Below are 22,942 nucleotides of genomic sequence, written 5' to 3' on the forward strand. Positions count from 1 at the left end.
GATTTCTACCTTCATAGCACAGAAACACAAACCCTGAGGTTTTCCAATATATTGTAAGTAGATCTAACATTTGACCCACCGTGTGTCACGATCCTCTCGGTGATGGTTCGTTTACCTTGATCTCACAGCGCAAAATTAAGGCAACCAAAATGCCAAGGGGTTATAATTCGATCAAGCAGTGTTACTTTATTAATTTGCCTGTAAAGCGACACACAATAGAGAGAGAGAGAGTAAGGAAAAGAAAAATGAACAGAAATGGGGAGAGTAAAAGTAAAGATGGGAAGTGAGGATGCGTTTACCACCAGTTGAGCTTCAGAGGCGTCCCTCTGGTGTCCGGTCCCGTGGAGTCCGGCCGGTCTTCCATTGTGGTTCAGGATCCTCTGGTGGGAAGATCTTGACAGTCTCCATTCAGAAATCATCTCTTATGCTTCTTCACCCCCCTCGCTCCCATTGTTTTAGGCCATTCTCTGCCTTGATTTTGCAGCCCAGGCTCGTACTGCGCAGGCTCGAAAGATTCACGCTTTCTTTTGCCAACGCTTACGTGTCCAGCACTCAGGGGTCTCTCTCTGGTCCATTGGGTGACCTCAGGACCCTTGGCGAGCTCCTGGGCATGCTCCTTTTCATTGGCCATTGTTTGGGGGAGCAGGTGGGGGACACGTGTGACTGAGGCTGTAGGTGAGCACACATCTTCTGGACGGCGGCTGTTGTCCCTGGGTCGAAGAGACCCTCATAACAACAGCTTTCAGGAGGCGGGGGCTGCTTTGGCTGGAGAAGCAGGCAAAGTCCACACAGCAGCCATTGTGAGCAGCAGCCCCTCTCTGTATTGGAGAAACCAGTGCACCACAACGCTTCTCCTCAGGCCTCTCTCCAAGTCATTGTCCATGGGATCCTTCTGTCAGGGCCCAAGTTCCCTCAGTTCTTGATGGAGATATTCAGGCAAATACTGCTCCGTCCTCAGACCAACTCTCACACTCTGCTACTAAATTTGACACATAAAAATGAATTAATATTAAATTATTTGACACCTGGATCTAAACTATTCATTGGGTATGTATCTCACAACAGCGGTTTATATCTATTTCAAATTTCAAAAGAGTTTTTGAGATTTGTGAAGTCTGCACGACGAAAGATGGTGCTCAAAGGCCATCCAGCTGCACTTTGAGGCAACAGTAGGGAAAATCAGTCAGAGAATTATGACTTGTTGGGGATGTATTGCTGGAACTACTGTGGCTGATGTATGGGTGTCCATGTTCAAAGCATTCTTACAGTTTCACAAAATGAATTCAAACATCTGATCTTTGCCTTAAAACGCATCACCGCTACTTGAACAACCAAGGAACAAGTTACCTGTGCTAGATCAAATATTTTTACACCACTGTAATTCTGCTCCAGTAATTTGAGAAGGGAATGACCGTAACCCCGTCACATGTGCGGTCACAGTTTTCAACCACTGCAGTTTTTCAGAGGGATGTATAATTTTAGGAAAAGAGTACTGACATCTTGTGGCTGCATGAAATAGTGCAAAGAGTTCTGGTCATACCGGTTTTTCTATTTAGAAGAGCAAAGAATGTTGCAGTTCTGACAAAAGGTGATCACTGCATTTCCCAGCACGTGTAAACACAGACCTCTAGAATATGCAGATGTCTCCCACAAAAATGTTTTGAAGTAAAAAAAAATGTCTGTCTTATAATTCTGCTGTTTCTTCTGAAGATGCTATTATTATGCATGCTAGAATTATTGCTTATTTTAAGACAGTCTTGGGTCAGTTTGACTCAAATATTATTAAGGCTCAGAAACAGCTGACAGAGAAATAGAAATATGACTTTCACTAAAAAGGAATTTCATTTATGTAACAAACTGGCTTTTTGGGGAAGGTACTAGTTTGAATTCCCTATCCAGTTTTTTTCTTTTGTGTAAAGACTTAGCCGTATTTTTTGCAATCAAAATACTCAAGAAAGGTGAATAGTGTTTCTTCGGTCCCCACAGAGGTGGTGGTTTCATGAGGGCTGTCACAGCCACAACTTCCATGTCTTGCAGTTGTGCTCCAGAGCCCATCCAGATGCAGATGGCAGCTGGACCAGCTCCCAAATCCATTTGCTGACCATTTCCCAAAATGTTGATGCAGAGACAGTGACGAGCCCTGTGGTTGCTCCTTCCAGCAACAGCAACATCTTACTCCAGCTTGAACATTTGTCAAGGGGTAGCCTCATGCTACTTGACCACTGGTTGGTGGTGGGACCACCAGACACAAGTGGAAGAGGCATTTGGCCACTTCTGTCACAGAATCCCAGAATGTGAGGGGTTGGAAGGGCCCTGTAAAGCTCATCCAGTGCAATCCCCCCATGGAGCAGGAACACCCAGCTGAGGTTCCACAGGAAGGTGTCCAGGCGGGTTTGAATGTCTGCAGAGAAGGAGACTCCACAACCTCCCTGGGCAGCCTGGGCCAGGCTCTGACACCCTCACCCCCAACAAGTTGCTTCTCAAGTGTCTTTCTCAAGTTTCTTCTCAAGTGTCCTTCACCTTCCCCTGGGTTCACCCTCTGTCACTGTGCTGGTTTGACTGAAAGTGAGTTAATTTTATTCATGCAGGTAGAAACTGTTATTTTTTGTAGCTAGCACAGTCATTGTTTGGATTTGGTTTGAGAACAAGAAGACAACACCCTGAGACAAAATTAATGCTGCAGTGCCTTTGAGCTGGAATCAAGAGAATGTCAGATCTTGCTGTTCTCTTGATTGGTCTGGGAGTCAAGGACATTCTGAGCCCACAGGTGTGGGGCAACCAGGGAAGGGACATTGATGGGACAGACCCACCATCTCCAGTCAGTGCATCATGAGTTGAGGTCTGGTTGTAGGAAGTTGCACCTCAGTGTGGTAACAGCGATGTAGCAAATCTCAGCACGAAACCTTGTGGCTGAAGAAAATGGTTGTATTTTATAGCAAAACTGATCTTAGTAATTTGCTGTCAGACTCTCACACCCGCATACTCACTTTCTCCAGCACAGATGTGCTCTTCAGGTCATGCACGACACAAAGGAAAGGGTGCCAGCCAACATCCTCCTCGCATCGCCAGGGCTCCTGCCAGTGGGGTGACCGTGTCTGTGCTGGTTTGGATACGGCACTTTGGCAGTGATTTACCTCCCAGTCTTGCCACACTATGTGCACCACCAGGTTTTTCCTTGTTGTCCTGTATCTCCCTGCATGAGTGTCTTGAGAAGAGGACACAGATGTGCCCATGGATGGCGGAAATCTCTGTGTCCTCAGCACGTGCCACCCCAAGCGTCCTCCCACCAGTTGTTCCTTCTGACACTTCCACACCCACATCCCACTGATTCTCTGTTCATGCCATGTTTAAAATTTCTCTTCTGTTTTCCTTCAAGGTTGTCTTTCGGTCATAGTTGGTTGTTATTCAGTTGCATCAGGGTGCTTAGAGCTGTAGGTCATTGCTGGAGGATTCATGTGAGCGTTGTGGACTTTGGACTCGATTTGTTCATCATGAGCGCTGTAGGAAGTGCTTGTGGAAGAGAGAAGCCTGAATGCAATAAAGTCCATGAAGAGTCACTAGTGCTGTCAGTGGAACCTATGGCTTTTCAAAGGCATATAATAATTAAACTAATATTTTTACATAAATAATTTTAACTTTATAATATAACTTCGGTGATTGCTTTAAGGTGAAAACCTAATCCTAATAAGGACACAACTCTGTTAATGAAAGACTAAACAGCAATAGCCAATATTTCACGTGTGACTGTGAGTATGGATTGCGAACAACAGGTATCAACACAGTGAATCACCTGAGTATTGACACTACGGAAAATAACAAGTTGTAACAATTAAAAATTTTTTCTTCAGCCACTGTTTTTAATTTGACTGTGTATAGAAATTACGTTTAGTTCTGCTTAAGGTACTTAAGTCTCCATTGCCTTAAGGTGTTAAGGACGTAATTAACAGCATATATGTGTCTTTAACAGGAACCAGTGATCCATATGTCAAGTTCAAACTTGGAGGAAAAGAGGTATTTAGAAGTAAAACGATACACAAGAACCTCAATCCTGTGTGGGAAGAAAAGGCTTCCATTCTTATAGACAACCCAAGGGGAGACTTGTACGTAAAGGTGAGACACCATCTGACTTCTGTCTGTCAAATTACAACAGAAGAGTTATTGAAATAATTCATATTTTGTAATTCTTGTGTACGGAAAAAATTATTTTTCAATAGTGCATTACTAAAGACTAGAGGTGAAAATTATTTGAATTACATTCATATAATGATAATGTCAACATTTAAAAAGAAGAGAGGTAAATATTTTAGTTTATTTAAGGCTGTAATTTTTTTTATACTTTTCAGGTTAATTTAAGAACTTACCAAGATGTGTGCTAGGTTTTGTGGGTTTTTCTATTTGTACCTGAACACAGTGAGTTTGCTTATATGTTTTGTAAGGCTTTATGCTCTTTTTTTTTTTTTTAACATTGCAACTTTACGTATATATCACAGGTCAGGATGATTTTGTCATAGTAGAGTGATCCTTTGTTCTGAAATAACAGATACTTTGAGTTTAAATCAAAGAGGGGCCAGCAGTGCCCAGAGTAATTAGCAGCAGTGCCACTAGTACTTCTTAGTATTGGAATGGACATTACAAAAAATGTGATCATTATTTTATAGGCATGAAATGGAAAGGCACTTTTCTGGCCCCAGTAGTTTATGGCAATCCACACCCAAAAGTGATACTTAATTGTGTAAAATAAAGTAGATATGTGTTCTAAATTATAGGAATATCATAGGAAAAATGTAATCTTAGGATTCTTATTAGAATATACATAGGTCAAAAATACTTTGAGAAAGACTGGAAACTGAAGTCTTACCTACGTAATCCTTTTAGTTGATTTGAAACGATACAATGCTTCAGATCAGCATCAACCTTGATCTCACATAGATGACAAAATTTTAAACTGAAATATGGAATTGTAGAATTTTTTTTAGCCTTTAAATATTGATCTATACCATGTTGCATGTATTCTGCACAAGTAAAGCTTTCACAGTTAGAAAAACATGTTAATTATAATTCTCAATTGGCCTTTTCCTGCCCATATTAAACTTGGTGCCTCATAATGAATGAACATGTGCCCAACCCTGTGATAGAAATAAGCAGATTCAAAGAAGGACACTTACAATATAGCTACCTGTTTCATTCATGCCAAATATCAACCCTGTAGTAGGATCACAAGGGAATAGGTTTGTGTATTTGTGTGGGTTTTTTTCCTAGAAAGAGTGTGTTAAGTGGTGTAATCTCTATCTGTATTTGTATTCTGAATGCACTGCGTAAAATATTTCAGGTTTTGTAGCTTGTTCACATATTCTAAGACACAGTTAAATTGTAGTATCATAGAGTCACAGAATCATGGAATAGTTTGTGTTGAAGGGATCTCCCCAGCTCCCCAGCCCCCTGCCATGACAGGGACATCTTCACCAGCTCAGGGTGCTCAGAGCCCGTCCAGCCTGGCCTGGGATGTCTCCAGGGATGGTTCATCCACCACCTCTCTGGGTACCTGGGCCAGGCTCTCACCACCCTCAGGACAACAATTCCTTCCTCATGTCCGGCCTGAATCTCCCTCCTTTAGTTTAAACCATCACCCCTTGTCCTGTCACAACAGGCCCTGCTCTAAAGTCTGTCCCATCTTTCTCATGGGCCCCTTTTAAGCACTGAAAGGTGCACTGAGGTGTCCTGGAGCTTCTCTTCCCCAGCTGAACACCCAAACTCTCTCACCTGTCCCCAGCAGAGCTGTTCCAGCCTCGGGTCATTCCTGGGGCTCCTCTGGCCCCTCTCCAGCAGCTCCATGTGTGTCCTGTGCTGAGGACCCCGAGCTGGCCCAGCACGGCAGGGGGGTCTCACCAGAGCGGAGCAGAGGGGCAGGATCCCCCAAAACTGCTGCCCACGGGGCTGGGGATGCAGCCCAGGGCACCATTTGCTCCTGGGCTGCGAGCGCACATGGCCGCTCATGGCCGATCTCTCAGCCCAGTGCCCCAAGTCCTTCTCCTGGGGCTGCTCTGCATCCTGCACCCCAGCCGGGACCGATACCGGGGGTGTCCCACCAGGGGCAGGACCTGGCACTCGGCCTTGTTGAACCTCATGGTGTTCACATGAGCCAACCTCTCCAGCTTGTCCAGGTGGATCCCATCCCTCACATGTGTCATCTGCACCAAGTCAGCTGAAAATATTTATTTGACGTTTTCACCTCGATAATTTGTAGGGAGAGAAAACAATTCTATTTTTCAATATGAACTAAGATGTCATCATTTGTTTTCTATACTCACTAGAATGGATTTCAGACAGAGAAAACAATGGAAGTACCCTCTGAAGTAGATTAATGCATATGGCAGTTGAACTCAAATACTTGCATTCAACCGTTTGAGTCCCACAATGCTGTAAACATTGGGTTGTGGGGTTTCTGTTACTGCTGCCTTAGCCCAGTCCATATTAAAGTATTTTTGGAAGATGAACAGTTTTAACTGTGATAGATTAGATATAAAAATTGAAGACCTTGAGCCTAGGTCTGTCACATCTCAGTTAAATGTTATCATTACTTTCTCACAAGCTTCACTCTTACTTAAACCTGAAGTTATATTCTGGTCCTCAGAAATTCTAGTGACAATATTTGCCAAGAAAATTCAGCTTACCTAGAAAGTTTGATTTTGATAATTGACATTTCCCCATTTTTATTTTTGTAATTTTTTGTCACAAATTTTCTTGTGTTGCTCACCACCTTTTTTGTTTATTTCTTTCCAAGAGCTGTCCCTAATTTGGTTTTTGTTCCTCCTTCTGACTTGGGAAGGCATTCATCTGGAATTATTGATACTCTTCCACATAGTTGCCACAGAGTCAGTGAATTTGTCTGAATACTTTCTCTTTCAGGTGGCAAATTACCAGGCAGTATACTCATAGCAGAGTAATCACTATTTCCTTACACATATCCATTAAGTTTCTGTCTTAGGTTATAATATTTTGAAACCCTAGAAACCTATACAGCCTACAAAACCTAAAATTTTATCATTCTTAATACTGACGAAAATGCTGTATTAACGCACTTCTCATAATCATGTCCCACCCTTTTCCTTGAATTTTGCACGTTTGCTAAAGTTACCAATTAATGTATAGCGAATCAATAATTCTGCTTAATTTCAGTTATTCTTTTCGTCTTCCTTCTGTTAGTGCCTATGTTTATAGAGATTCTTTAATCATTTTTATAAAACTGATTATTACGTAAGCGGTTCCAAACTGCCAGAAAGTCGCAGGTTACTCTCTGATAGTCCCGGTTTGACATGTGAGGAACATGCGGTTGGTTTCAAGAACCATTCATAAAGCAAGAAAATATATTTTTTAAAAAATTAAAAATCCAATACTGAAAAATGCACTTACCTTGTGTTCATCTTAGGTCTTTGACTATGACTTTGGACTTCAAGATGACTTCATTGGTTCGGCATTTTTGGATCTCACTTCATTGGAATTGAACAGGTATAGCACAAACAAGTTTACAGAGTAATAATTTGTCTGCTAGTTCCATGTTTGTGGAAGTGCAAATAGAACATTGTGCTGGAAAATAATTATATAAACCTACAGTACATAAACCTAGCTGAGGAAAAACACTTATGTTTAGGGAATTGCTGTAATATGAATGCTAATATATTAGCTGATCATGCAGAATGTTCCTTACAGTGTCTATGGAGAGGTTAGCTTTATAACTCTTTTAATCTTGTTTTTACATTATTTTCATTCATAGCATTACCACATACTGTTTAACTTCTTTTTGTGTTTCTTAATCCATTAATACTACAGTTCAGATTTGATTAATTCAGTACATTTAAGTACTTAATACAGATTAACAGTATTTCTTATCTATTTATGAGTGTTTAGACTGCAGTACTTAGAAGCAGAACTAGGATAAATTTGTGACACAGTTTTCAAATAGTTGCATGTAAATGCAGATACCTTTAATTCTCATAATTCAGAAATTTCATTATCTGAGAGCCTGAAATAAAAATAAATGCATATATCTTTGCCTCCTAGGCAAACAGATGTTACCTTGAGACTGAAGGATCCTCATTACCCTGACCATGATCTGGGAAGTATATTATTGTCAGTTCTGCTGGCTCCTAGAGAAGAACAGCGAGAAGCGGTAATTTTAAATATTTTGATATGTCATCACTCTGTTCTGTGGCTGGGTGACTTAAAGCACAAGAGTAAATCACACGTTCTGAGGTTCATGTGGTATTCCACGTTCTTAAAATAACATTGAACAGCGTTTCTGGTATAGTACAGCATATTTCACCTGAAGTGGACCCTCCCTGAGATAACACTGATGGACCCAAATGAAACAGAGTTGTTTGGCAGTTTCAGATAAAGTCAGTTGCAGGTGAGTGGCGCTGATTAATGTGGAAAAATATCAATAAACCACTGTTGAAGAATTTTGGACCTAGTGCTGCCACCTCTTGATAAGAGCATTTGAATTTTATTCCACACTGAAAATCAAGAAACTGGAAGAGAGGTAGTATTTCTACTTTTTGGCATCTAGTGATGAAGTGTTATTTGATAGTTTTTAATTTTATGACCAGGTTTCAATTACAGAATTGTGCGGGTTTCTACACTTGTAATTCTTCCATCAGTCTTAGTTTTCTGAGGTTCTTTGTTGTAAGTGAAAATAGTTTCAGATTTTCTAGATCATGTTAATTGTGATAAATTCTATCTCTAGTCGAATGCATTTTATGAGTTGTTTGTCGGTTGACTTTTGACTCAAGCAGTGGTACTGCAACTATGCAGAAATAAGAGAGATGACATCTTGCTCAGAGGTCATAAAATAACGCGTATTCCTTTGAATTCAGATAGGCCAAGAGAAAAGTATTAATATGATGAAATTTTCCATGGATATGATCAACTATATATATTTCTTAAGAGCATATATGTTTGTGTATGCTGCAGTGGGGCACATCATCCTGTTTCACACCTGAGGAATGTTTGCGGGTTGTAATATTGTTCTACTTCCACTTTCTCCTAGCTGTTATTAAATAGCCTAGTAAGTCAGTTATTGGAGCTAGATGTTTTATTATGACAGAGGTGTGGAGTTTTGAAGATAGGTTTCTCATCTGTTAATTTTATTCAGGGCATTGGAGGAAAACGAAAGTAATGCACAGGAAGCTTATTTAAACAGTGCATTTTTCTTTCTTTCTGCAGTATGTTTGTCCAGACAACTCAAAATACTATCTTGTAAATTTGCACCACAAATATTTTTATTGCATAAACTGAAAATATTTCATTCTAGGACTTTTTTTTGGTGCGTATTTGGGTAAGACCAGCATTTCTGAGTAATCAAAAAGTACTGGGAGTGCCAGAGACTTGCTGGGCAGCGATTTGTTTTATAACTAGCTGACTGGTTCTAATAGGAGGAAGAACTGTTTTTGTAGTCTTATGCATTTCATCATTACCTTTCTATTTTGGAAGCTAACCCTTTAGTTTAGCTCAAGTGGCCAATTTTTCTTCCCATTCAAACTGTTGTTATATGGAACTTCATTCCGAAAATGCCTGAGATTTAGATTAAGATTCTGATTTCTAATCTGAAGTTTCAGATTTATTCTTAGAAATCAGCCTTCCCAAGATATGGATCTCAGCGCAGAGATCTTTTAATGAAGTTGCAGTAAAGTCAGAGAATTTGTGTCACAATGCAGGGAAAGCGATCTACAAAATTAATATTGGGTTGCTGTGTATGAATGTGTCACAGGTTTAAAAAGTCAAGGTGCAGTTTTATTCAGTCATCACATGTACTCATTTATTTATTAGATTTTATTTTCTCTCTAAGAAATAGATATATTACAAAATGTGTTGCTCTAATTAGACTGTCATACTTGGTTATTTTTAAAAGATTTTGTAATAATGAGAATAATATTTATTGAATTTAGTATGACTGAGATCAATACAATTTCAAAAGTTATATTAGGCAATCGAGGCTTATTCTTCTCCACTCTGGAAATATGCACCATGTAAAGTAGTAGTTAAAGCAACTCCTACATTCCCAATCTGTATAGCGCGCTGTTTGACTGATTACTGCTTCCCTTCCCTTCTATTGTCTACAGACAAGTAATAATTCTAATACTATACTCAAAAATCTGTAGATAAAAACCTGTGAGCACCTTTAAATATGCTTTAAATGGGCTGCACAGAAGTCATACAAACACTGTCCCCTCACAACACGTGCATTTTTTCCTGTCTTTGCAAATTTTCTTAAATCCCATAGGTATGATATCCCTATATATCCTACATTTCAGAACTGTGTTTTCTTCTGAATAAGTTTTAATTTGTTCAGGTGATAATTCTGAATTATTTGCGTGTGTTGTCACACATAAACAGTGTAAAATTGTTAAATCATCAAGCTGAAGTGCTTGGAAATGAAGTACTAGTACTTAAATTTCAGGTACTTTAATTCCAGGTACTTAGAGTGTTTATTAAGATCATTGGGGAAATAAAAACAAAGGAATAACTTCAACGTCAGAAGTCGTAGCTTTCCCATGGAGCCATGGAAGGAGTTTTGTGTCTGATTCTGTATTTTAGGCAGCTCTGTAGCCATAATCTGGACCCAGCCCTGTTGAGCAAGGCTTGTTGTTCATGATGTCTCATTCACTAGGTTTTTTAATGCTGATTAGACCTTCCAAGAAGATCCTTTCACTGCCCTAATTGAGGCGACTGAGAGCATTTTGGGGATTGTGCATTGATGTGCAGATAAATTCTTTTGACAGTGCATTTGTGAAGATGGAGGACAGGTCGTGTAGCAAAGTGTTTTACCGGTGTATCAAAATAATGCAGCAGTGCATTTCAGGAGATGCATCCTGCCGCACCACGTGAGAAATGTGTGCGCTGAGTTACTCCAGCTGGAAGTTTGGAGTTAAACGGTACAAAATTGGGGGCCATGTTGTATATTGCCGCCTGTCTCTGAGAGAGGTGTCATTACCTATGGTTTAAAAAATAAGCGGTCAACTTGACAGAGTAGTAGTTTATTTTGGTTCAGGTGAAACTGTCTTTTGTGAAGCACTGAGGTGTGCAAAGAGGCAAGAGAACTCAATACACACAGGAGAATTCTCTTCCTTCTCTTTCCGAAAGAAATTCTGATGAAATGCAGATTTTCTGTGTGCTGACCAATGAGATGTTCTTTAGGATTTATAGCTGGAAGGTCCTGTTTCCTAGGATCAAAACAGATTACGTTTTTGGATTCAGATATCAATTCAGAATATTAACATACACAAATGTATGTATAACCATATTTTAAATTAGGTAACAGACTAGGAGAGGGGAGCATTTTCTCTTTCAGCCCTGTTCGATTGCGAGAAACAGGGCTTAAATAGTTTACAATTTGTGTTTTTCCAGTAGCAGCATATTGGATGTGGTTTCAATTAAAGGAGGTTTGGTTTAGTAGTTTTTCAATTAAGAACACACTATTTGATTTTCATGGTGCATATTATTGGAAGAAAATGCATGAGTAGCCTGTGCTTATCATTGAATATTAGTATCAGCATGTGGTCAGGTGAACAAAACAAGATTTCTAGCAAATCTTGTATATAAGTATCTTTGCCTTTCATAACCTAGTGCTTGCTCTAAAGGCATAAAAATGTGAAATTTTAAAGTAAAGTTCTTTAATATTCAAAATATGTCCATGAACAGAAGTCCTATTCTTCTGAGATTTGGCAACTGAAGGCAATATGATTTGTTCTGATTTTTGAACAATCATAAATTGCAAATGAAAAACAATGAATGAATTATTCTAGTACAACTGTAAAAATAAGAATGTCTTTAGTGTTTATGAAAAGTACAACCTATTTCCAGCCTAACACAATTAAGTTGCAATAGCACTAGTTCAAATAATTCAATTGCTTCGTACGGTAAATAATATTTGTCCTTTACATTAATGAAGCATTTTTATTATTACGCTTTGAGAGATAGCTTAGATAGTTAGTGTAAACTAAAAAGATGTTAAATAAATCAATATGGGAAAAGTATGTGTATATAAAAATGTTAAAAACCATGAGCTCTAAAAACTGTTGTCATTTTTAACTCTTCTTTTAAAAAATAACGTGTTTATGGTGTATTTTCTGTATTTGTCATTAATTTCTGCTTTTGATGACCACTTTAAAAGAAGTCAGAACTAGCAATGACTTGATTTTTTTCCTCAGACATGCTCTTGTTTTATTCCAACAGCGTTCTATTAATATTTCCCTGTGGAAACCCGTGGTGCTGAGCATGCCCGTGTGCCGCATGTAATTGCACACGTGCTGATTAAAAACGTGTACGCGGTGTCTGCAGGTTTTGTGTGCATGCCGTGGGGTACGTGGGTTTTTCTGGCTCTTTCCCCTGCAGAGTTCAGGGCAAAGATTTCGCCCCCTACACGAAAAATTGGTAACTTGATAAGAACCGTTGTATGGGGGCCAGCAGAGATTGGGGACGACTGTTACATCACCGCCAGCAGCCTAAGTATCATAGAAAATGGAAAATGGAACATATGAGTGCTACTTGGAACTTGTTATTTAATGAGAATGAAATTCACGGCATTGTTTTTTTCCCTTAAATAATTTCTCCCAAATTATGCTGAATTTTTTTTATTTTTGCTTAATATGAAACTATTAACTACTTTAATATGCTTTCGATTTTCTTCCTATCTTAAACCTTATAATGCAATTATTATTTTTTTCTTAAACTTGCCAGAGGGGTAATTAATAGCATCGTAGAAAAGAAGAATGACAGAGACGGACTCAGGGCATGGAATATTTTCGGACTGAAAAGCTCCATGTAGATCATCCATCCTACTCAGCCCTGCGCTATACATTTGTTTTCTTGGCTTCTAAAGATGGTGATGATGGCATCAGTTTATCCTGCTGGTGATGCTCATGCACTCAACAAGTATGGCCATACGTTTCTGTAGCTGCTGCTCAAATTAAACTGGAAAAAGTTGAAATAATATTTGATATGTGGTTAATTCAGCTGTTGGCCATATCCTCCTCCTTGCCCAAAGTGGAGCTGAGTTTGTACTCTGGCTTGTATGTGTGTTAAATGAGTTAAATGGCTTTCTCCAACTTTATAAATTGATTAGTATCCACATATATTTTCCTAAGCCACAGTGCTAAAATTATCATAAACTTATCGTACAGCCTTTAGGCTTTAACTGTCCATAGCCACTTAAAAATTTCCCTCAGCAGCTGATTTTTTTTTCTTCCCCCAAAAATGCATCTATTTGTTGAATTTCTGGATATTTCAATAATATAAACCCTACACATTTTTTCCCTTATTTCCCCAAACAATACTTTTAGGGCTTCGCAAGGAAAATGTTGCATTTCAAAATTCATATCCGTTGTCTGAAAAAGAAAGTGGTTTGCAATGGTTAATAAAAACCGAATATGATATTTGTTTTTCATACAATTAATGGCCTTTGATTTATTCTTGCTCAGTGGCAACAACAGGCTGCTAAATGTTTTTAGACTTTATAAATCAATTTCTCCACATTTCCACAAAAGTGCTTTAAGCGAACTGTTGTGCAAATTGTCCTCCTCTGTCTTGACCAGCATGTCTCTTTTATTTAATTATTAAGAATCTGTGTCTGTGGATACCCCGGCATGTCAGAGCATTGTCTATAGCAGTGTTGAGGTTTTTCAGGTTATTTAGGTAATGGGGCAAATCACCTGTGTTTGGGGTTCTTTACAGACTCAAAGTACAGATTTTTTTCCATCCAAAGTGCACAGTTATCAAACCAAACAGCTATTTTGCTGTGAAACTCATTAGCAGCGATAACCTTAGGGATTTAGTAATAGATGCATGTTGTCCAAGGAACCTCATGCAGGATTTCTCTTTATATGGCTACACCGGTGATCTGAACGCTTGTGTTCCGAAAAATTGGAGTAAATTAATATTAAAAAAAATCCTATCATTGAAGTATCGGTCAAAATTGAAGTCACTATCACTGATAGCACATTCATTTTTTCATCTGCTTATCTAATTCTTTGTTCTAAAAAAAACCCAAACAAACAAAAGCAAAACAAAACAAAACAAAAACAACCACAAACCACACACAAAAAACAAAGCCACCAAAAAAAAAAAGTAAAAAAAAAAGAACAATTATACCTGGGTACAACTGTTGTTGTCGCTGCTTCACTCGTAGTGCTGGTTCCGTGTGGGTTGTCCACTGGAGACATTGCCCTCCTTTTCTGTATTGCAGAGAAAAGGTAATTAAAATGCTCTATTTTATTTTCAGACAATGCTAATGAGGAAGAGTTGGAAAAGATCAAGTAAGGTAACTTTTAGCATGTGGTCTTCTACCTTTTTATTTTGTTGTGTTTTTTTCTTTTTTTTAACCAAACATGCCATGTAGGACTGGAACTCTGTGGCACAGGATTAATTCTCCTTCAGATTGTGTTTTAACAACATTGTTTTGTGTTCCATCAAATCAAAATCATGAAATGGTCGAGCTTTCATTGTGATCATTACACCTCACACTTTGTCACAACATTTTAGCCTATCTTGAAGTCATCAGCTTCATGTAAGTGTCAAACATCCGGATTGTTTTTCTAAAGACTTTAATTTCTCATGCATAAATGGTTTCCTTAAACCTTCTTAATAATTTCACGCCAAAAGGTAACTTTTAATTTTCCTGTTATTTACCCCTCTTTCTGATGGGGGTTTTGTGCTTGGAGGTTTTCACAGCGATGCTTCTCAAAGACTCATTTCCCTGGTGGCTTGGCGTATACAGAGAAAGAAAATGTATATAGTTTCTGAGTAGTTTTCTGGCCCATCTTGCCTAATGCTGCTTCCAAGTTGTAAGCCTTCTTATTATTTGCATAGTTAAAGAACAGAATTAAATTTTTTTCCAGTCTTGGTAGGTCTGGTGTGGGGTTTTTTTGAGATATTATCATGTAAAGGTGTTAACGTGGGAAAAATGAAATAACTTTATGGAGTGATCTCACCTACTTTGTAAAGTGATTTACTTTTCTAGCGTACTGATGCACAAATTTAAATTGAAGGCTGTTAAACTACATGGTATAATTTGTACATAGTGCACACTGATAAATATTTGCACAGTATTTTTAATGTTTAGAAAAAAAAGAGGAGGGTTCATGATTCTTGACTTACGGATGGGTTTTCACACAGTTTGTTTGTGCGGTGCAGAACAGTCCTCAGACTCTATTTTCTTCTTGAAATCTGTGAAGCAAAGGTGCTTGCTGAAGTGATGATGATATGCAGCATTTTGATTCATTCATGTAACTTTTCCTGAAATACCTAATTTGCTCAAAATTCTGCAAGGGTGGTGAAGGGCACGGCTGTTTCACATCATGAAAGTGACGCGTTAACTCCCGATGTCCTGAATATATTAAACGACAATTTGTAGAACGAGTTTATTAACAACTTTCTGATACTTCAAATTCCAAATTGACAGAAGTGTGAGCTTCAATAATCCTGAGCAAATGGCACAACAAAATAGTTGGGAATTCTTCACAGCTGTTCAAGAGAATTATTCATCTATGTTCTCCTTTGTTACATTCATTTAATAACATTTCATTCAACAGTTGCCATTTTTGCAAAGGGGCATATCAAAAGATTTGGCAAGTAGCAAATGTATTAATTTAAATATTGCTTTTCTCTACATTTATCTCAGCTGAAGTAATAATTTTACCTAGAGATATAATGCACGTACTACACCTTACATGTGCTGTTACATGTGATTTATACACAGAAGTATCTCAGATAAACCACAGGAGCTCATTTGCCTTGTGGGGCTGTTCCAGAGTTCCGAATATTTGATCTGCTGTCAGGAAAACAAATTTTAAAACCTATTTTTCATGAAGAATTCCTTCAAAAAATTGCTGTTCTCTGATGTGCAGAGTGATTGATATTAAATAAGACATCATTTGCAGATTTTAAAAAATGCCTAGAAACAGGAGCTTAATGCTATTAGATAATAAAGTGCTCTACATGGGATTCTTGTTCAGGAAGTGTCTTGCACTGCTGAGAGCTGAGAAAACACAGAATACTAGAATTTTTTAGAGATATCATTATAAGATTTCCTAAACCTGCTTTTTTTAGCTTGCTAGAGTCTTCACAATGGCACTTCCAGTAAATGAATTTGATTGTACAGTTCATGACAGTATATTTTACTTATTAAAGTTTGTGTATTTGAAGCCTACCTGTTCTGTTACATACGCAACCTGACATTCGGATATCAATAGTAGACATGTTGGCATTGCTCGTGTTCATGAACTGCGTTGCCTGCACATATTTCCTTGGGTGTGTATTGTAGATGTGAAAAGAACAGTAACTGATATTCTCTGTTATGGTATCCATGTACTTGCAAACACAAATTCTGAGCCTTTACTCCAAATATTGCTCCCCCTATGCACCCTAATGATGAAGTTATGGTCTCATGAAATACTCAGTTCAATGCAGCTGTGCATTCTATCTATTTTGTGTGTAAACAATGTTTCCAAACACACCAGTATTGTAAACATCTGTTAGCAGCGCTGCAAAAATGCGACACCACTTTTGCTTTCGTTGTTAGGTTTTTTTCTTCCGTTGCTGTTTTTACTTCTCCCTGTCGTGTTTGTTTCATGCCAGACATACTCTTCATCGAAATTCATGGGAGACAGATCACTGCTCGTGCTGTCTGGGTTAGAGGGAATACTCATCTTTCACTGAATGTATCAAAAATCAAATTCAAGCAATTTTGAAGTCAGAGTGTTTATGTCCTTGTTCTTTGAAGAGGAAACTCAAACCTCCTGTCCTCAGTGGCAGGAGACTCCCTGAGGGCTATTTAAAAACAAACAAACAAACAAGCAAACTAACTAACTAACTAACTAACTAACTAACTAACTAACTAACTAACTAACTAACTAACTAACTAACTAACTAACTCACTAACTAACTAAAACAAAACAAAACAAAAAAACACCTTCTGCTGGGAAGTCACAATTTGCATTTGATTTCAAACTGGTTGTTTAATTAAAGCAAACCAGTGATGATGAGCTGTTTGCTGCATGGTCCAGGAGGGGAAGCAGCTCCATTTCTACCACCACCTCTGCACTAAGATCCGTCACACCCGAAGTAAAGGTGGAAGTGGATTATTCCAAGTTTCTTGCACTTTTCTTATGGTCCAAGCTCTTTGCTTCATAACCTCCGTGTGCCCGTGCCTCCATTCCTGTGCTTTGGAGTTCAGTTTGTTAGATATTCTGTGGGTTAGCAGGCAACCCATGCAGCAAAAAGACAGCACTTGTGGGGTCTGAGCAGTCAGTCATTTATTTAAATCAAACAATGGCTATTTTTTTAGCCTCATTTTCTTTTTTAAAAAACCATTTGAAAAACTTTGACCTGTGCAAAATGACTTTCTGCCTGTGGATCTGACCCATTCTGCTCGTGTGGTTCTCCACATCCACCACCGTTTTCTCTTTTTGCGTTAATTCTTCTGTAGACTTTCCTGATGTCTCTCATTCTTTGGGTTGAGAGAAACAATCTACCCGCTTCTCTCCCACTTTCTAAACTGCCTGGGTACCAGATCTGATTTGGTAAAACAGTTCTTGTAGTCCATGTATAAAAGGAGCACAGAAAAGTCCAAGTTTGCAGGAGAGGTAGTATATTATTAATAGTGAAATATTTATTACTAATAGCGAACAATTTATTACTAACAGCGAGCACTGCCTATGACAGTGAGATAAATAGTGCTAATTGCTGAAGTGATTCCCCTTACAAAATCCTTGAGGTGCAAACTGTGATGAGAAATAAAGCTTTGCCATTTCCAGCACGAGCCGGCATAGACAAATTGGTAAGCGTTGTTTTCTCTTTTTTACTCTGGTTATGAAAACAACAACAATGAAATCAGTTCTGACTTCTTGCTGATTCTCTGCAGCATGGAGACTTCGTCAATAGCTGAGGAAAGAGTATGGGGAGGCTGCCTATTAAAATGTTGGCAGCATGAAACAGTTATAAATGCATGTGTTGCTCTCTTTCTCCTCACTGTTTTTGCTCAGTGCAAGCTGTCAAAAATAATTGTAAAAAAAAAAAAACCCTTAAAATTTTCTGTATTTAAAATTTTCTGTTATTAAACCTAAAGCTGATAGCAAAGTAAAGAGACTGTTTAAATGCACCAATTTTCTCACGTAAAAAATCGTGTTCTCTTCAATTAAGTACTTCCTCCTCATTCCTCTCCTAGCTTCTAATGGTGAAATTCCGTTATTTTGCTGTGCCTTCGCTACTATCATTTTTAAAAGATGAAAATCTTACTGCTTCTAGCACTTTTCAATGTGAAGTGGTGTTTAACTTCAAAATCAAAATCATAAATGCCAAACCTGGGGTCAATGAAGCTGCAATTATAATTCAGCACTGACAAATACATTTTCCAGTGAAAATCAAAACTTTCCCTTGATTATAGGTGGAAATGAGGAAGGCAGGAGCCTGCGTACATTAAAGAAGAAAAAAAAGCACAGCCGTTGTTTGGTTGGTTTTGTTTGTTGAGTTGTCGAGTAATTCTTCCTGCATTTGATACTTAATTTTTTGCATTATCTTCAGCAGAAGCCTTTGTTTGGATGCTGTTTCTCAAACAACATTTCAGTCTATACAGAGTGGGCAGAAGTTTCTTTTGCATCCAGGGTAATGCAGGCAGAGCTCACTTTGAAAGCTTTCCCTCCCTGTGCTGAGTGGGAAAAATGGAGGCAAAAAAATATAAGATAATGAATTTCAGGAGATAACAGGAATGTGTCTGGAAGGGGAGGCTGATGGTGAGGCAGGTAGTGTTGGTGGGCAGATCGAACATCACTTCCCAGGATTTCGGGTGTCTGGGATATTTAAAAATCTACCTGTGCACAGTGTAGGTGTGAAAAAGACAGAAAATAGGATTAACAACCTGAAAAACTTGTCTTCCTGCCCTAAGGTGGGAACAATGACAGCTAAATTGTGTTTGACAGGTGTTTGTTTTAACCTGTCATTAAAAATTTGCAGTGATGGATATTCTACAACCTCCATAGAGAGTTGGTTCCAGTGCTAAACAATCATTTCCATTAAAGGCTGTTTTGTTGTTTTGTTTGTCTAACAGTATCTCCCATGGTGCAAATTAGGCTAATTTCTTCCCACAACATAGATGGATATGTTTTATTACAGTGATTTTGGCACAATTGAGGCACACATTTTAGAGTAAGTCTGAAAAAAATGATCCTTTGAAATATATATGTGTGTGTGTATATATATATATGTAATTCAGAGGAAAGTTTTGGGTGCTCAAATACTAACAATTAGGAGCACACAAGAGGGAACAACACCAGTGGTATTCAGAATGAAGTTCTACTGTGAGCAGAAAATCGGCCAGAATGAATAGTGAGGACATGGGAGAAGTTAACAAGCCTGGTGGGTTGAGCCCCACTTCCGCCATAACAGTTTCCACACAATGCGGATTCACTGGCCATTCGCAGAGAAACATGACAGGAAAATGTATTTTGGTTTCATCTGAGAACCTTTGTAAGCATCGTTGTGTTCATAGTCCTGTAGGACAATGAAGCGAACGGTCTAAAATGAGAGCACTGAGGTCCGATACCTGCTAAAAAGTTCTGGTGGTTTATATAGGGCACATACATCATGCCAATCAAGGCAGCAAATATCGGGTTTTAACACAGTAATTGAGAGGAAGGCACAGGACCTGAGTTGTCATCTTCTAAGCTTTCCAGGGCAGAAAACGTTTGGAAATTAAGGTTGGTTTGATCAGTTGTCAACGTCTTCCCTTTCTTCTTACTTTACCAAAGAGGAGTATGGGAGCAATCAAGCTCTGTCTAGTATTAATTACATCTGCTGCCTTGTAGGCAACAGTTGTCCTCCTGGTTGTGGAGTTGGACATTAACCCCAGTAGTCGCTGTGTTAGGTTAATAACCCTGTAGATACTTGTGGGGAAGATGGGTAACCAATAGCCGTAATACTGGTTGACCAAGTTGTTCATCTCGTTGTTTTTAAAAAGCTCTGATGAAATCGTCATGTTCTCACACAGAGGTTTGATTTTCTCTGAACAGCGTTTCCTGATGGTAAGTTATCTTGAAAATTTTTGACCAGCTCAGCCACAGGATGAGTGAGGTGCTATTTCAAATAAATCGTTTATTTCAACAAATCACAGAATCGACTGTGTTGGAAAAGCCCTCAGAGATCATCAAGTCCAGCCTTTGGTCCAACTCCAGTCAATTTACTAGATCATGGTACTAAGTGCCATGTCCAGTCTCAGTTTACAAACCTCCAGGGCCGGTGAGTCCAGCACCTCCCTGGGCAGCCATTCCAATGCTGACCACTCTCTCTGCACAGAATTGCTTTCTAATCTCCAGCCTCAATTTCCCCTGGCAGAGCTGAAGCCCCTGCCCCCTTGTCCTATTGCTGACTGCCTGGGAGAAGAGCCCAATCCCCCCTGGCTAGAACTGCCCTTCAGGTCGTTCTAGAGAGTGCTGAGCTCAGCTCTAAGCCTCCTCTTCTCCAGACTGAACAAGCCCAGCTCCCTCAGCCTCTCCCCATGGGTCTTGTGCTCAAGTCCCTTCCCCAGTCTTGTTGCTCTTCTCTGGACCCGCTCCAGCACTTCAATCTCTTTCCTGAGCTGAGGGGCCCAGAACTGAACACAACACTCCAGGTGTGGCCTCCCCAGTGCAGAGCACAGGGGAAGGATCACTGCCCTTGTCCTGCTGACCACGCTGGTTTGGGTACAGGACAGGACACCATTGGCCTTCTTGGCCACCTGGGCACACTGTTGGCTCATGTTGAGCTTCCTGTCCGTTAGTCCCCCCAGGTCCCTTTCTGCCTGACTGCTCTCCAGCCACTCTGTGCCAGCCTGGAGCGCTGCAGGGGGTTGTTGTGGCCAAAGTGCAGGACCCGGCACTTGGCCTTGTTGAACTTCATCCCATTGGAATCGGCCCATGTTTCCAGTCTATCCAGATCCCTCTGCAGAGCCCTCCTGCCTTCCAGCAGCTCCACACTCCCTCCCAACTTGGTGTCATCGACAAATTTGCTGATGATGGTCTCAATCCCTTCATCTAAATCATCAATAAAGATGTTGAACAGGACTGGACCTGACACTGACCCCTGGGGACACCACTAGTGACTGGTCAGCTGGATGCAGCCCCGTTCACCAGCACTCTCTGGGCACTCCTGCACTTCTGGAGAACTAATTAATATACTTACTGACTTTATTCACTATTTCTACACGAAGCAATGAGATTAGCTCACGTTTTCCTGTGTAACTATTGAAGCGAAGGTGTTTTAATGAGGACAGTACCTTTTAGCAAAAGCATACTGAGAAAGAGCTCTGTCAGAAATGTTGTTCATTTCACTGAAAATTATTTTCATTTGAATGTCTGTTCTTGCCCTTTTCACATCTGTGGGACAATTGTCATTAAACTGATTTCAAACATGATCACATTAAAGTGGCTACATTAAGAAAACATCAGAAAAACCCTTTGAGTGTTTTAACTTAAGGACAAGCAGGGGAACAAGTGATTTGGCGTCTCTAGCCAAACACAGTATGGGAAAAGTTATTTAATAACTATTTGCTAAGACCTATAAAGTCACAGTATTCCTGTAAAATCTGGCGGAAAACATAAGATGTCACCTTCTTTTTTACACCTCTATTCTGCTTCCTATTATCAATAAGAAGTTTAGGACTGGGAATAAACTAAAACATAACAATAATTTTAATTTACATTATTAATACGTGATGAGCTGTTTCAACGTGACTTTGACCAATTGGAACCAATTTCTTCCCAGAAATGACGACGCATTAGTCCAGGTTGCAACAGGTCATATATAAACTGAGGCTAAAACTACGTTATACCTGAGAAGGTCTTTCTGATTAATTATAATTGGTGATAAAAGAGCTTATTTACTGTCTAAATCAAGTGAATTAAAGTGATTTTAATTTGTGCTTAGATAACTATTTTTGATAATTGAGCTTTGGAATTTTTTGCATATACTTTTCAAAGGAAAAATGCAATTTATGGACACTTTAAAGACAGAAAAGTTGCAAAATGTAATGCTTTCAGGTACTAATTGCTGGTTTTAAAATTTATTTTAGAAGTTTTTCTAAAAACATGTGTGTTCCAGTTACACAAGCTAAAGTGCTGAAAACTATGGCCTCACTAACTGATGCTTTTATGCCCAACTCAAAATATCTCATGTGGCTTTCCTGTTTTGTCTTTTCCTAACATCAACATTTTAATGAAACATTTTTGTGCTGTTTTAAAATTGAAACAAACACCTTTCCACTGGAATCAGATACCCTGAGTAGAGAATAAAACTGGAAATAGCAAATCATGGTCTAAGGATTGCAAAGACCAGCAGAAGTGTAGAGTTGTGGGGTGGTTCTTAATTGAAAGAATTTGCAAACGGTTCCGTCTTTCAACAAAAATTGTGTGGAATTTCAGAACAGAAGGTAGAATTACTTGATCTGGGTTTTTAAGCAGAATCTTTCTAAGATTGAGTAAATATTTGCTTTTGTAAGCCATGAGGCTCTAGATGTCAGCTTATCAGCTGTAAATAGTGCTTGATGGAAAGCTGCTAAATAATGGAATAGAGGTAAAAAATGTGAGAATAGATACAATTGTTTGTTAGGCATCTGGTTAAAAAATTATGCAAATATTTGGTGAGGTCTATATTTGCATTACTTGTATGTGCTTGATAACAGCTGAGAGGTTTAGCACTCAGAGCAGCATTTCAGTGTGGGGTTGTTTTCTGGAAGCACCAGGAGGTCCCATCAGATCTTGGTGGCCGCTGTCCCGTGTGTCACATTCACGTCAGCGCTGGGGTTGTGGTGCCACTGGTCACTCTGGGTGGTGACAACATCTTCAGGAGACCCTTCCACTTCCCAAGAGGAAGATGATGGTGAAGGTGGGGATTGCACTGACACAGCCTCTCTGACAACTCCTGC

General features: G+C 39.2%; 1 protein-coding gene across 6 annotated transcripts in view; it reads left to right on the top strand.

The window, feature by feature from the left end:
• MCTP1 (multiple C2 and transmembrane domain containing 1) overlaps window positions 1-22,942 on the top strand; it is a 280,175-nt gene that overhangs the window by 121,631 nt on the left and 135,602 nt on the right. For 5 of the 6 annotated variants that reach the window (XM_071802132.1, XM_071802129.1, XM_065861272.2 and 2 more), the window contains exons 3-6: window positions 3,968-4,110; window positions 7,427-7,506; window positions 8,059-8,167; window positions 14,273-14,311. In XM_071802132.1, coding sequence (XP_071658233.1) covers window positions 3,968-4,110; window positions 7,427-7,506; window positions 8,059-8,167; window positions 14,273-14,311 — 371 coding nt within the window. The remainder of the gene's footprint in view (window positions 1-3,967; window positions 4,111-7,426; window positions 7,507-8,058; window positions 8,168-14,272; window positions 14,312-22,942) is intronic. The other variant, XM_071802128.1, reaches the window with a different exon arrangement.

The sequence above is a fragment of the Patagioenas fasciata genome, chromosome Z (genome assembly GCF_037038585.1).
Source record: "Patagioenas fasciata isolate bPatFas1 chromosome Z, bPatFas1.hap1, whole genome shotgun sequence".
NCBI lineage: Eukaryota > Metazoa > Chordata > Aves > Columbiformes > Columbidae > Patagioenas > Patagioenas fasciata.